The sequence below is a fragment of the Emydura macquarii genome, unplaced genomic scaffold (genome assembly GCF_026122565.2).
Source record: "Emydura macquarii macquarii isolate MOO-44397 ecotype Brisbane River unplaced genomic scaffold, CSIRO-AGI_Emac_v2 contig_2768, whole genome shotgun sequence".
NCBI classification, from domain to species: Eukaryota; Metazoa; Chordata; order Testudines; family Chelidae; genus Emydura; species Emydura macquarii.
Genome location: NW_027132905.1, coordinates 35,448,422 through 35,464,816, shown reverse-complemented (window position 1 = coordinate 35,464,816; position 16,395 = coordinate 35,448,422). Strand labels below are relative to the sequence as shown.

Below are 16,395 nucleotides of genomic sequence, written 5' to 3'. Positions count from 1 at the left end.
AATTTATATTATATGATACATTCCCCTTGGGATGAGTTTGGCCATTGTTTCCAAGTATGAGAGTCATACTGAGAAGTGCAGTTTGCTGTGTGCACTTACAAAATGCTGACCAGGGGAAAAGTAATGAGTTTTCTGTTAAACAATAATATACACTAAGAATCTTCTTTAGAAAAAAAAGTAAAATTAAATTCTACATCCAGGAAGATTACAAATGCACAATTTTTTATAGCTGACTAAAACTAAACAGAAAAAAGTAGAACCCATCAAGAAATAGGGCCCCTCCCATCCTGATCAAGACCTCTAGACACAACTGTAACACAAAATATAATAAAATATTTTTCAACTTTCTAAGAGCAAAATATTGCAGTACCTCTGAAATAAAGTGATCGCTGTGAGCGGAAAAGACAACGTCCCAGGTTTACAACAAGCCATGAGGCAGAGTGTAATCCAAAACTCTACATTGAGGACAGAATAAAAAGTCATTTTAAAAGGTCCATGAGGCCTTCAGAAACAAAACCCAAAAAGTCACATTTAATAACAATGCAGAAATAATTTCTGGTTAAGGCATTTAACAAGTACCTAAATGGCTATGAACTAGACCTCAATGTAATATAATAAATAATTCTTTCTTTCTTTATAAAGCTATTATAGTACACACAAAAAAATCTAGCTGTTGTGTAAAAGGACTGTGTCATTACTCTCACGATTAAACCATTCAACACATGATAGTAATTGGAGTAAAAACAGTTCCAGGTCAGCGTGTGGTTTTTGAATCCCAAAGATAACATGTGAAACACCCTAAATTTGCCCGCCGCCATAAGGGAATACAGGGCCCAACCGTGCCAATTATAGCAAATGGAAACAGGAGCAGGCTTTTAATGATGTAGGCAATAGGAATTAGCCACCTAAAAAACCTAGGCACTTTTGAACATTTTACACCATTAAACTCCACAGCCAGCACAAGAAAAATGTAGAGGTCAATAATTAAAAACTACAATTAGTTTGTCCCAGGCTCAGGCCTCACTTCCTGAGCTGACAGTCTGGGGGTCATTGGGGGGGGGGGGGGGAAAGAATTCCACATTGAGCTCATGAGTGGTCAGCATCCACCAATTTTTAAGGTTGTGGTCTGAAACTGAGAGATACCACAGGTTCTTCAGCTAGAATCAAAGTTGATTTTATGTTGCCATTCTTGTCCTGCAGTTATTGTCAAAACACTTTAGAAAGCCTGTGGCAATACAGGACCGTACCAGCAATTTTCCTGGCTATTTCCCCCCCTGTATCCCCTTATTTTGTGTGTAACCCAGAGCAAGTCACGTCGCTTATCCGTCCCTTAGTCTCTCCAGCTATAAAACAAAGTTGACAATACTGCAATGATGAACCTTAATCAATTCTTTGGAAAGCACTTTTGGATCGCCAGCTGGAAAGTACAAGGGAAACAAAAATAAAAATCTTTACTGGATCATGTTGTGCTCTAGCCTGCTCTGTGAAACTACTGTCTTACTGATGTTGCCCCAGCCTTCCTCTACTATTCTCTTAACTTCACCTTGTCATGTTAAAAATTAGTATGTAAGCTCCTTGGGGCAGGCATCATATCCTCTGACTGAATTAGGAGGTGCCTTGTACACTATTAGGTGGTGTCAAAATAAATAATAATGGTGTTTCTGTGCTCAGTCAAAACTCACAGTCTCACAGCATGCCTGCAATAGCTTTATTGGCTGAGGAATTGGGGGTTGGGGGGGGCCAGTATCCCAGAGTTAGCCGTTACTCGTTCTTAAAAAATGACTGAACCAACCAGTTCAAGTGGACAAAAAGAATCCTGCTTTAGTGTCTCTGTTGCATAACCTAGTAATGAAAAACTTACAGTGAAAGCAAAAGCTCCAAATAAGTGGTAGACTGTAAAAAGAATTATTGAAAGCTAAAAGCATGTGGAAAATCCTGACGTTATATATTTCAGCGATCATAGAAATATAGGACTGAAAGGGACTATGAGAAGACATCAAGTTCAGCCTCCCTGTGTTGCGGCAGGACTAAGGAAATCTAGACCTTTCCTGACAGGTGTTTGTCAAACATGTTTTTAAAAGCTTCCAATGATGGGGACTCCACAACCTCCCTTGGAAGCCTATTCCAGAGCTTAACTACCCTTAAAGTTTTTCCTAACATCTAACCTAAGACACCCTGCTGCAGATTAAGCCCATTACTTTTTGTCCTACCTTTAGTGGACTTGGAGACCAACTGATTACCATCCCCTTTATAGCAGCCCTTAACATATTGAAAGCCTGTTAGTGGAGCCCCTCAGTCTTCTTTTCTCAAGCCTAAGCATGCCTATTTTTTTTTCATCCTTTCCTCATAGGTGAGATTTTTCTAAACCTTTTATCATTTATGTTAGCACTTGCCCTCCCCATTGTTATGTTTCTCACCCTTGGATGTATATATATACCTCCTATCTGTGGTTTCCACTTCATGCATCTGATGAAGTGGGTTGCAGCCCACGAAAGCTTATGCCCGCAGAAATTTGTTAGTCTTTAAGGTGCTACAGGACTCTCGTTGTTTTCACTGTTTCTGTTGCTCTACTCTCCCCGGTTTTGTCCACAGCTTTCCTAAACTGTGGTGCCCAGAACTGGACACAGTACTCCAAACTGGGGCCTCCCTAGTGCCAAGTAACATGGGATAATTACCTCATTTGTCTTACAGACAACACTCCTCTTAATTCACCCCAGGACCACATTAGCCTTTTTTGCAGCTGCATCACATTGACAACCTATTCAGTCTGTGGTCCACGTTCCCCCCCAGAGCCTTTTCAGTAGTAATACCACCTAGACGGTTAGTTCCCATTTTGTAATTGTGCATATAGGATAGGAACTGCTCCTAGACTGCGAGGTTCTTCTTTTGAATGCAACCATGATGGAAGTCCTGTCAGTCCCCGTTCTTGTAAGGCGACTGATTACTCAGCTGCATGAACTGAGGTGAATCTTAGTCCACTAGACTAAGCCTACAGCATTTATAGGTTCAAATCAGTTGGGATGGATGGATAGATCAAGAAAAGTTAGCTCTGAATTAACCCACTGACAAAGAATAATTCACAGAAACCTGCCCCCCTCCCCCGACACACACAAGAACCCCCCCACCACCTACCCCGCTCCTCAGGGACACACATGACCCGTTCCTCGTCCCTCAGACACATAGGAACCAGCGCGCGGCTGCCCCGCCCCCAGCACACGGAGAGCCGCCCCCGCCAAGCACAAAGGGCGGGTAACAGGACGCCTCAGCACTTGACAGAGCTAGCGACGCTCACGCGAGGGAATAGGCGTTGTGGGCGGGGCCAGGGCGGGCAGGCCCGTCCAATCCCCACCCTTCGCCCCGCCTCTGGGCCGTCACATCGACCCTGCTGCTGCTGCGAACCGCGGCGGTTTCCGGTTGAGTGGTGGCTCGCGCTGTGTTGTTCGCTGCTAGTGCCCCTCCAGACTGTTCGCCCTAGGAGTCTCGCGCCCCCGCCGCCAGCATGTGAGTGTGGGGCCGGGGTCGTGGGGCTTCTCAGCACGCGCTACTGTGGGGCCAGGGGGCTAGGGCCGCTGGGCCTGCGGGAGGCTGGCGGGCGGCGTGGCCTGGGGCTGGAAGCCGGCGGGGCTGTCGGTGCCTCCCTTCCCGTGCGGAGGGCTGCCTGGTGCCGTCGGGCCCGCCCTGCTGTGGAGCGGGGCCGGGAGCCGAACGAGAGGGGCACGGCACCGGGAGCGCCAGAAGCGGGAGAAGGCCGCTGTCCCCGTGACGGCCAGGCCAGACCGGGGCGTGGCCCTGAGGCGCGCTGCAAGGACATGAGCCTGTGGGACATGGGTGTCGCCGGCTCCCGGCATGGCTCACCCACTGCCTTGCCTGTTGCACTGCTGCTGGTGTGCCCGTGCATAACGGTCCACGTCTCGGGCTCGACGCTGCAGGGGTAGGCAGGGCCATGCCTGTGGTCCCGATCTGGCCCCGGGTTATCTCCCTGCAGAGCGGCTGAGAACTTCAGCCAATGTGGATACCACGCCGTTGCTGGCATAAGGTATGGCTATTAAATACGCTAGGTGGATTGGACGTGCTGTGGGAACGTGAGGGTGCAGCTGGGGAATAGATACTGCACTAGCCAGTGTGTCATAGTCCTGCCACAGCTAGTCTCTGCTTCCTAATGTGGCAGCTGCTCTAATTCATCTGTTGTGTTGTATCTTCTAGCTCAAGTAGGAAGGATTACATACAGCATTAATTTAATTTACCGCTGTGTTTTTAGGGCAGTGATTGAGTCACATGGAGTTTGCTAAGTCACAGAAAACTCATGCTTTACTGCTGCATGCTTCTTAAGGCTCACAGATGTGACTTCTGTAAGGCTGCCTTTACATAGTAGAAAAGAGTAACATGAATGGCATTAAGTCTTTAATTTTGGGCAATTTGTTTGGGGATTTGTTTTTCCTATCAAATCATAGAATATTAGAGTTGGAAGGGACCTCAGGAGGTCATCTAGTCCAACCACTGCTCAAAGCAGGACTAACTGCAGCTAAATCATCCCAGCCAGGGCTTTGTCAAGTCGTAGCTTAAAAACCTCTAAAGATGGAGATTCTACCACCTCCCTAGGTAACCCATTCCAGTGCTTCACCACCCTCCTCGTGAAAATGTTTTTCCTAATATCCAACCTAGACCTCCCCCACTGCAACTTGAGACCATTGCTCCTTGGTCTGTCATCTACCATCACTCCTAGCTCCATCCTCCCTGGAACCCCCTTTCAGGTAGTTAAAGGCTGCTATCAAATCCCCCCTCATTCTTCTCTTTTGCAAACTAAACAATCTTAGTTCCCTCAGCCTCTCCTCATAAGTTCTGTGCTCCAGCCCCCTAATCATTTTTTTTTTTTAAAAGAATCCTGTAGCACTTTAAAGACTAACAAATTTCTGTGGGCATAAGCTTTCGTGGGCTGCATGCATCTGACGAAGTGGGTTGTAGCCCACGAAAGCTTATGCCCACAGAAATTTGTTAGTTTTTAAGGTGCTATAGGACTCCCGTTTTTGCGGTATACAGACCAACACAGTTACCCCTCTGGAACTAATCATTTTTGTTGCCCTCTGCTGGACTCTCTCCAACTTGTCCACATCCTTTTTGTAGTGGGAGGCCCAAAACTGGACACTATTCCAAATGTGGCCTCACCAATGCCAAATAGAGGGGAATAATCACTTCCCTCGATCTGCTGGCTATTAGCCTTCTTGGCAACCAGAACACACTGCTGACTCATATCCAGCTTCTTGTCCACTGTATCCTTTTCTGCAGAACTGCTGCCTAGCTCGTAGGTCCCCAGTATGTAGCTGTGCATGGGATTCTTCCATCCTAAGGACTCTGCACTTGTCCTTATTGAACCTCATCAGACAGATGCTCTTTAGAAAAACGTTTTAAAATAGATTTAACACTAGTGAAAGTGGTCTAGAAACTAATACTCCTGTTTGTTCACAGAATTGATAAATTGTGAATTGTAAATCTTGTGTGACTCTTGCAGACAGCTTGATGCTGTGCTGTTAAATGATGAGTGCGAACTAGCCAGTTTGTATTAAATTGACAAATTAAGCAAAATCTTCTTTATTTCTAGATTATAGTGTGCTGGGATGGTAAACTCTGTGATTCTGCTTAGACTAGTGATTTTAAAATGAATGTAGGCACTCCTCTGAGTTATTCGCTAGCAACTCAGGAAGCCTTTTAAAATATACTAGCAGAAGAAAGGGATAGCTTTTTAGTTCTTTAGCCTCACTGGTTGGAAGGGAGGGGGAAGATATTGAGAGATTGTGTTCTTATTTCGTTTTGGTTTTGTACTGTTTTATTTTACAACTTAAAGGAACCTGGTTGTTTGTGCTGTTTTTAAAAGGTGGCATGCAAATAGCAATGGAAAATTAATTCTGTAAGTTGGCCACCAGAGGGTGTTTACAGCTCCAATAGTAGGTTGAGCAGTGAAAAAAGGTATTAAAGCATTTTAAAATGCTTAGAGAAAATGAGGACTTAGTTCAAAGATTTCTCCAAAAATAGATGTTATAGCAAATATGATCTTGGTCCAGAAGGGACCATTATGTTTATCTAGTCAGACTTCCTGCATTGTCCGAAAGAACTGCATCAAATCCATAATCTCTGTTGGAGCTATAACATAAGAATGGCCACACTGGATCAGATCAATAGTTCATCTAACCCAGTATCCTATCTCTTGACAGTGGCCAGTACCAGATGCTACTGAGGGATCCATCCTGTCCTCCATTCCCATCTTCTAGAGGTTGGAGGTTTAGGGATCCTGGAGCATGGGTTTGCATCCCTGACCATCTTGGCTAATAGCCATTGATGGACCTATCCTCCTCGAATTTACCTACTCCTTTTTGAAACCCAGTTATACTTTTGGCCTTCACGGTATCCCCTGTCAATGAGTTCCACAGGTAGAATGTGAATTGTGTGAAGAAGTACTTCCTCTTGTTTTAAAGCTGCTGACTGTTAATTTAATTGTGTGATCCCTGGTTCTTGTGATATGTGAAGGAGTAAATAACACTTCCTTATTCACGTCACACATTCATGATTTTATAGACCTCTATCATATGCCCCTTAGTCATTTCTTTTCTAAGTTGGAGAGTCCCAGTGTTTTTAATTGGTCCTCAATGGCAGCTGTTACAAACCTTCTAATCATTCTTGTTGCCCTTCTGAGTACCTTTTCCAATTCTAATACATCCTTTTTTGAGATGGGGTGACCAGAACTGCATGTAGTATTCAATGTGTGGGCATATCATGGATTTATATAGTAGCATTATAGTGTGGGTTTTTTTCATTTTATTGTCTATCCCTTTCCAAATGTTTACTAATACCGTTAGTTTTTTTTTTTTTGACAGCCACAGCACACTGGGTAGTTGTTTTTAGAGAACTGTCAATGATGACTCCAAGATCTTTCTTGAGTGGTAACAGCTAATTTAGACCACATTATTTTGTATTTATAGTTAGGATTATGTTTTCCAGTGTACATTGTTACATTAACAACTTTGAATTTCAGTTGCCATTTTCTTGCCCACTTATCCAAGTTAGTGAGATCCCTTTGTAACTCTTCACAGTCAGCTTTGGATTCAACTGTATTGAGCTATATAGTGTCATCTGCAAACTTTGCCACCTCGTTCTTCACCCCTTTTTCCAGATCATTGATGAATATGTTGAACAGCAGTAGTCCCAGTACAGATCCTTGGTGGACCCTGCTCTTTACCGTTTTCTATTGTGAAAACTAACCATTTATTCCTGCTCTTGGTTTCCTATTTTTTTTAACCAGTTACTGATCTATGAGAGGACCTTCCCTCTTCAGCAAACTAAGCAGTCATGAGATAAGAGCATTTTGGTGTGGAGCCTTGTCAAAGGCTTTCTGAAAGTCAAAGTACACTGTCAACTAAATCACTCTTTTCCTTGTTTGTTGACTCAGTCAGAAAATTCTAATAGATTGGTGAGGCATGATTTTCACTTTACAAAAGCCATGTTGACTTCCCCGAAAATATTGTGGTTATCTAATGTCTGATAATTCTGTTCTTTACTACACTACCAGGTACATTGGTTGAAACTAAAGTTGTGTTTACTGGCTTGTAATTGTCAGGATCTTCTATGAAGCCTTTTTTTTAAATCATTGTTACATTAGTTATTATATAAATCTGGTACAGAAGCTGAGTTAAGTGATATGTTGCATACTACAATTAGTAGTTCTGCAATTTTGTATTTGAGTTCCTTAGGTGAATACCCTCTGTTTCTTGTGACTTTCTCAACTTGTTCCAAAACCACCTCTATTGACGCCTCAATCTGGGACAGTTCCTGAGATTTATCACCTACAAAGAATGGTTCAAGTGCAGAGATCTTCCCCACACTCTCTGCAGTGAAGACCAATGCAAAGAATTCATTTAGCTTCTCTGCAGCAGCCTTGTCTACTTTGCGTGCTCCTCTAGCAACTCGATTGTCCAGTGACCCCACTGACTGGCCAATTTCCTGCTTCTGATGTACTTAACAAAATTGTTTAGTTTTTGTTTCTTTAGCTAGTTGCTCTTCACCTTCTTTTTTGGCCTGCTGCCTAATACTTTTCCACTTGACTTACCAGTATTTATGCTCCTTCCTATTTTCTTCAGTAGGATAGGACTTCTAGTTTTTAAAAAGAGGCTTTTTTGCTTGTAACCACATCCATGCTGTTTGCAGACATTTCATCCTTGTGATTGTTCCTTATAATTTCTATTTAACCAGCTTCCTCAGTTGTGTATAGTTCCCCTTTTGGAAGCATACCTCTTAGAAAGATATTCAGTCTTGATTTCAGGACCTCCAAGTGATGGAGAATCCATCCCATCTCTAGATAAGTAGTTTCCATGTTTAAGAATGCCTAGTCCCAGTTGGTGTCCTGTCCAATGTCCTATCTAGAGTTGTGTTCATAATCAATATTGAAAGGTGGTACAACAAGCAAATGATAAAGGCCAAACACAGGATATATTGTAGATATCTTGTGTATACAAAGTGTCAATGTGTCTGTTCCTCCATTGCTCTTTCTTTTGGTCCTAGAATTCTAATCCATCTTTTTACTTACACTCTCACGCTGTTCTGTCAGTTGCAAATCTTACTTCCATGCAGAATATGAAACTTATTGAGTATTAGCCAACCAATGGTATCATTCATATATGAGTAATATAGAAAAAATCAGTGGCATGCCTGACCTGGAATAAACTGAAACGGAACACAATAGGTGTAACAGAGATGGGCAAAAAAAAATTATAGGAGCACTGAGAGACTGCAAAGATTGGTCCTCCTTAATCTAGAGAGGACATGACCGAGGTATTAAAAAAAGACTTGCCGCTTCTCTTGCCGCTTTTCAGTCATACTGAAAAGACAGACAAAACTGGTAAAAGGAAGTAAAAAAAATCACACTGCTGGAGATTAAAAAGAAACCTGACCATGGGGAAACATCACTGCCTCTATATTCTGTGGTGAACTTTTAGGAAAACAAGTAGTGTGGTGCATGCTTCTAGTAACTGACACAATCTTTTTCTGAGTTTACATTCTTTTTGGAAGCTATTGAATTCCCACGTTCAACAAAGAGAAAAAAGTGCCCACAAGCTCATGTGCTTTTTATTGCAAAAGGGGGGGAATCCTTAAACCCATGTTCCTGGATGTTCAAGAGCAATTATACACTCTGCTCTGAGCTGTAGTGCTACTTTCCCTCTCTCATCTGGTTCTCTGCTGTCCAGTGGCATTGGTGGCAAGTTTGGAACAGTGCTTGAATTCTGTGGCTAATGCTTTCTGATAAAGCCTCACTCCACCATTGCAAAAGAAAAATAACTTTCTCTCTTCTGCTGCATTTTAGCTTGTTGGAGGCAGGGGGCGTATCCCTCCTTTCTTTGTTATGACTTGGTGTCTACATTTATTTTCATTGGTTTGTATACCCTTTCTCTGCAAATCACCTAGCGTACTTCTAGGTGTTGTATAAATATAATATTGTTAATTACAACTGTCTCTACACTGCAGGTCAACAAGTGGTCCTGGAAGCTTAAGTAATGCCTCTGGCAGTAATCGTCGCCTTCAGCAAACACAACACCAAGTAGATGAGGTATGGTGCTTTGTATACAGCAGCCCTACCATTCCTTTGACCTTGGGAAACCTGACAGAGGGAGGCATATGGAAATGTTATGTGGGCAAAGTTTTAAATATGTCTGCTTCAGTGTATGAACAAAAAGCTAGCATGTCTTCACCATTTTTTGTTTGTCCCTTTTGCAGTCTGAAGTATCATCTTGATACTCATTGCAGGAAACATGTGATACTTTCCAGTTGTTAACCTGCTCCTGGAAAGATGCATATCTTGTGAGCCAATGTGTTAGCTGCACGCTAACTGCTGTATGAGACTCAGACAGCTTGGTTTCTGACAGAGAATGAGCTTTGCCTTCTGGAAATCCACAATTGCCTTTGGGTTTCTAGTTGTGTATCAAAACTATGGCAAAACTTCCTGTGTGAGCCAAAAGCCATCCTTGGGTCAGAGTCTCATTTCTTTCTGGCTGAATAGAGTAGCACATAATTTTTCCTTTTCAGAAGTCATAGGTGCTTTGTGTGTCAAAAGAAATATTGTATTGCTCAAATGCCAGTTGAGGCATCCATAACAGAGTTTTTATTATACAGTGATGACCCTTCTCTAATATGCTAGATTATTAGTGGTACACTTAGGTTTCAGTAGCAGTAAGTGAATGAACAAAGTTTCTGATATTGAAACCCCAAAGTAGGCATTGGCAATCTCCAACTCAATTACTTAGTTCCACAAATAGGTTCTTATGTTAGTAAAAATAAGTTTGATATTAGCTAGTCTTAATAAATAAAGCAGAAGATATTGCCTTTTTTTAAAAACAAACACTTGAATGATGTTAATGTTCTGGAAGGCTGTTTGTTAGGATCTGCTGAATGCTTCAGTTGCTCAAGAGTGAGAACATCTAAGATATGAATAACTTACTGTGAATCTTAAATCACTGTAGGTGGTTGACATCATGAGGGTGAATGTGGACAAGGTGTTGGAACGAGATCAGAAGCTCTCAGAGTTGGATGACCGTGCTGATGCATTGCAAGCGGGAGCCTCCCAGTTTGAGACCAGTGCTGCCAAGCTGAAAAGAAAGTATTGGTGGAAGAACTGTAAGGTGACTATGACAAGTATTTCCCATATAAATTACCTTATTAAGAACTGTAAGTAGCTGTACACTACACAGAAGGGCAAAAATACATGTGACTTTAATCATGAAAACATGGCCAATTTATGCAGCCCTTACTCATGGTGAATAGTACCTAAGATTACAGCATCTGATCTTTACTGAGCATCTGGCTTAGTGAACTAGATGAACTGGCCAAAAGTTGGGTGGCCTGGCTGCATTCCTTTACACAAAACCATTCTTCAAGACAGAAATGTGACCAAGGATAAATCTTTGTACTAGTTTAAGGTCTGGAGACCTAGGAGGAAGAAATTCATTCATGTGGGTTGAATGACAACCCACAGAACCTTTAGTCTCTTACAATCATGTCTGCTAATTACAGGAAGGGCTTGGAGCATACTCTTTATCTGCTGAGCAGCTAAGACAGAGTGGAAAACATCAGTTGTAAAACCGGGGAGCAGTAGTTGCGTCTAGAGAAGAAGCTTTTGCCCTCTTTAAAAATATCTAAGTAATGTGTGCACGTGTGTGTGCGCGCACACACCCTCAGACGGGCTGTGCATGAAACTGAACAACCAAAACAAAACTTTACATGTGCAAAGCCAAATTTGGCCAATATTTGGATCAAGACTGCTGTAGAGCATGTTTTCAGTTCCTATCTTGTCATCTGAAGAGTAGCATACGTTGCAGGGCTATATTGGTATTGCTTCTTCAGTTATATACCCTAATGGTCCTATTCTGGGGGTGATGAATTGTTTGTAATAAATTATGTGCTTTTTTTTAACAGATGTGGGCAATATTGATAGCAGTTGTTCTTGTCATCATTATAATCATCATTGGTAAGTGTTTACTAAAGCACTGTTTCTTCATGTAGGTGAGGCATAGGAATGTAAATTGAATGCAAAAAGTTGTTAATGTAACATTCTCTGGTTGTGACTGCCAGTACATTGGCCAGGATATTCAAAAGTTAAGGTTCACACAGTCACTCTAACTTAGCCATATTGCATGCTTGACAGATGCAGTAGTCCAAAATAATACTTAATCTGCTAAATTGATACTTGAATGTAATGTGTGTGAGGTGGTGAGGTTATGGCTTCTGTGGAAACCTTAACTGTTGAATTTCAGACTCTTGTGCACTGAGTGGAAATGGGACCCAGCAGGAGACTGGGACTCCTGAATCCCAGTCCCAGCTCCACCAATGACTCACTGTGAGTGTGACTGGGTCACTTGACCACTTCTTTGCCTCAGTTTCCCAATCTTTAAAATGAGATAATGACACATACCTCACAGGGGTTTCTGAAGAGTAACATTAAGTGCTTTGAGAACCTTAGATGACAGGAGTTGAGGACATACAAATTTCTCAAATTATCTTCCATAATATTTGTACATTACTGAACCTGGAGTCTAAAGGATTAATCTTATGTCACGTCTCTCTTTTTTGCAAAGCAGTCTGGTCCTTCCCTGTTAGGTCACTTCCTTTTATTTAATTCCAAGATGGTTATTCCTAGCCAACCAGTCTCCCCTTGCTGTCTTCCAGCCTAGAAGTCAGGCAAAACTAACACAACAAAAGAAGTATGGAAGTTTCATATGAGAGCCCTCTACAGTCCTCAATAGTGCTTAGCTAGCAAGGTAGTTTAAGCCAGGTCTACCCATGTAAGCTTATAGTGTATAACTACGTCACTTGGGTGTAAAAAATACACACCCCCTGAGCAATGCAGTTATACCAACCTAACTCCCAGTGTAGGCAGTGCTGTGTTGACAGTAGGGTTTTTCCCGTCGACACAGCTACTACATCTCACAGAGGTGGATTAACTACGCTGATGGGAGACACTCTCCAGTCTGTATAGTAGTGTCTTCACTGAAGTAGGACAGAGTCACAGCTGCACTGGTGCCACTGCAGATCTATACTTTACAGGCAAGGTTTTGATTCGGTCCAGGCAACAGCCTTGATCTGCTTACCCTCACTTCAGTGCAGAAAACCCCACTGACTTCATGCACTAGCTTTCCTTCTGGAGCAGAAGTCTGGGAAAAGAGGAGGACTGGCAATTCCCAAGGATTCATCACTGTGAGCAAGCTGGTTTAAACCTAAGTGTATACCAGTTGAAGTTTTAAGAGGAAAGAAATTCATGCCCTCTTGCCTGATATCCAGATTTCACTTATCCCAACTTCTGAATCTTGCCAGATGCACCCTTATGTATATAATATCAACAAGCATGTTGTTATAACTGGTAACAAACCTATAAATACAAATGCAAATGGAGATCTTTCTGTTGCTCGCAAGGAAGACTATGGACTCCTACTCTGGCCAATGGAGCCAGTGAGCTCAGAACTACTTACGCTGCTTTGTGTTCAGCTGTTTGAATTGGTGATGTAGCTGTTAAAAAGCTTTCCAGTGGGATTCATTCACTCTTGAGCTCTGACAGCATATTCATTTCTCATCCTTGGGTCTGTTTGTAACCCAGTCTACAGCAACTAATGGTGATGCCACAAACAGAATTGTGACCATAGGTGAGAAATACACAGTACATGAATTCTAAAAGTAAATCCTATGCAAGAATGAAACTGTAGGAAAACGAAACACTGGAAATTATTTAGAATTTCCTTTTGTTGAATACTTTTGAGTATTCAGTAAGTCAAGTTTTTTTAAGTTGCAGGATTGTTTTATGCCTCTTTGACAACGGAGGGTGGGGGAGAAGAGGACTGTCACTTTTTCCAATCCTTACTTTTCTATTTATAGTCTGGAGTGTGTCTTCATGAGTCACAAGAAGAAATGCAAACCAGCAGAAGCCATCTCCCTCCTTCAAATGTGCTGTATTCTCAAGCTCACCTACTGATGTATAAAGCAAAATTATTTTGATTAGTTGTGTTAACTTTCTCTGATTTATAGGAAATGTGCCTTTATTTAAGAGAGACACTCCTAATTTTAAACAGCTAATAAGCACAGCCCACAACTTGCACAGTGCCTTAGTAATCTTGAGTATGAGCTCGTGTAGAGGATTTCATAAGTTCGTGTTTCAGAATCTAGAAGCAATGTATTGTTTGCCAGTGACTACAGCATTAATTTGAAGAATATGCAAGGGTATCTGCCCTCTTTGCTGTCTCCTCCCTGCCCCAGTTTAAGTGTCTCTTCTGATGCACACTAAGGGGTGGGAACCAAATCTTGAATTTGTGCCTTCTTGGAAGAAACTCTTAACCGTTTTGCCATTTGAACAGACTTTGCCTGCCTTGCCTTACTCCATTAATGCCTTCTGACTAGTTGTGGAAGAGCCTGACATCCTTGTAAACACTACTTGTTGTTCACTGCTGTTTTATGAATATGCAGTTAAATTCTAATATTGAGGTTCTGATGATTGAGCACTGAATGGTTAGTGCTGCATTGTGGTATTTGTGATTAAACATGTCTCTTAACCGCATAAGATGTTTACATCCTCTTCATAATCTTTTTGGTGTGTCAGTTTAATGTGAAAGGACACCTTTTAAAATGTTTTTTGTAATGTAGACACTTAACAAAGTTGGTTTTGTTTTGGGGTTCTTTGTCTTTTGTCAAAAAGTAAAGTTTAGTGAAGGCTTAGCCAGCAAGATGGTTCCATTGTAGAATCAGTGCCAAATGTAGTTAAATTTTTATATTTTTATATGTAATCTCTTTGCATTACTTCACAGGCTGTCTTCCATCTAAACTAGTCTGTAGAGTGAGTGTTTCCCTATGGTAACAAATGCTGCTGCCTCTTCCCTCTTATCACCAAACTTTTTCAGTATGGGTGACTAAACTGGTATCCCACAACTCTCCATGAGGAGGGAAAGAAACAAGGTGGTGCTCCACCCATTAAGGAGTCACCACTGTGTGTACCCTTTAAACTTCTGTGTTCCTAATTTCTTCCTAGTTGTTTCTACTTCTCCTTGGGGTTTTTTTTTTTTTTTTTTCTTTTCTCTTACTTTAATATTTGCAAGTAGCTACACTATAAAATTGAACCTAACCATTACAGCCAACTTCTAGAAGGCAGGGTGTTTTGTGGCGGGTGCGTTACCAAACAAAATGTAGCCAAACTCTCTTGTTGGACACCAGAAAGGGGCAGTAGATTGCTCAGAAGGTGGCTAAGTCCAATGGTTGATTTATATAAGCACCTAGGAAGAAATACTGAACTCTTTACCCTAAAGTACAAGAGGCTTTAGAATGTTTTTTGCCATTGAGTGTTTTGTAAAGTTACTCTGTTGGTTACAATTAACTGCTATTGAAAAAGTTGCTTCTTTCTGTGAGGATGAAGAGGGAGAGAAATGTAAGGATGGCTGTCCCTGCTATAACTTCTGCTCTACCTTCCATACTGCAATGCCTTCTTTAAATGTACAATGTCTAGTGGGAAAATAACAGTACTGTAACAATACACCATGGACCAGTAACCAAGCTCAATGTACACACTAAACTCTTATTTACTGACACGTTAGAAAATTTTTACTATTGGTATAAGTGTATGCTGCAGCTTTTTAAGAAATAGCACCTCCATTTACTAATTCCTCGATGGTCAGCTGTTTCCTAGGTGTGTCACTACAAGGGCATGTGTGTCCCTGTACAGCTATGATGAGAAAGAGGCCCTTGTAACATTTAATAAAGTGGCTTTTGAAACTTCTGCGTCTGTTCCTCTTCACTGCTGGGGGAGGCTGGTACCAGACACGTAGCCTTCCCTCCTGTGTCAGGCGCTGCCGTCGAGGGAAGGTGGGATGGGGACAGGCGGCGCTGGGGGCGGAGGGGGACCGTGCGCCTTATTCAGAGCGGGGCAAGGGCTCCCCGCCGTGGGGCGGTTGCTGAGTGGTGGTAGGATCCAGCCCCGCATCCTGGCGGAGGAGGAGGTGTGACCCCCGCGCTGTGTGATAGGGGCCGGGGCAACCCCCTGATCTCTCCGCTGGGCAAGGCGGGCGGAGCTGGTCTGCGGCGGTGGGAGTGACCTGGGACCCTGGACTGGTCCATAGACTCGGTCTGAACTTTCTGGCCGGGCCCGGCCCGGCCCGCAGGATTTTGGGGGCGAGGCACACTGGCAGCCACGCTGCCCCGCCGCCGAATGGGAATCCGCCAGACCCCGCCCCAACTCGCTGCCCTGTGGGAGCGCGGGGTGAGCGGCCCGGGACCCAATGGGTGGAGGGGTGAGGTCTGGGACGGCGATGGTCAGGCCAGGCGGGGACGGGCACGGGCACGGGAGTCGGCGGCTGCTGTCTGGTAAGTGCAGGGGGAGCCAGGGCGGCGCCGGTGGACCGAGGAAGCGCGAGGCCCGAAGTCTGGGAGGGGGGTTATGGTTTAAGGGCTGTTGGGCTGAGGGAAGGACTGCGTAGGCTTCAGGCGGCCCCTGGCTGGCCGCGCGCCTAGGTGCGGTTGGTCTTGCTGTGAGCAGGGGGTCGGGCTAGATGACCAGACCTAATGTATGATTCTGTGACTGGAGAGCAGCCCCCCACCCCCCGCAATGGAGGCTGTAACCCTTGGCGGGAGTCTAGACCCCTCCCGCCCGGGCTATGGGGGAGGGAGCGTGGAAACCGTAATAACCCCCCAGCCCCGTGTTGGGGTGAGTGGGGCTATATAATCCTCCACTGAGCCGGGGGGAGGAGAGGTGCTTGGTAGGGGTGAGACTGGGCCTGTGTAACCCCCCAGCACTGAGAGGGGAGAAGAGGTTTGGGAGGACGGGTCGGGCGAAGTCTTCAGTTCGTCGGTCTGGGGCTGAGGGAAAGGGAGGAGGAGGAGTGATTTGAA

The 16,395-nt window shown here is 43.5% G+C and overlaps 1 protein-coding gene across 1 annotated transcript; it reads left to right on the top strand.

The window, feature by feature from the left end:
* Positions 1 to 3,301: 3,301 nt before the first annotated feature.
* Positions 3,302 to 15,286, top strand: VAMP3 (vesicle associated membrane protein 3). Its single transcript, XM_067567035.1, has 5 exons — positions 3,302 to 3,501; positions 9,508 to 9,589; positions 10,500 to 10,658; positions 11,452 to 11,503; positions 13,402 to 15,286. Coding segments are annotated over exons 1-5 (315 nt in total). The 5' UTR covers positions 3,302 to 3,499; the 3' UTR covers positions 13,422 to 15,286.
* The last annotated feature ends 1,109 nt before the right edge of the window (positions 15,287 to 16,395 follow it).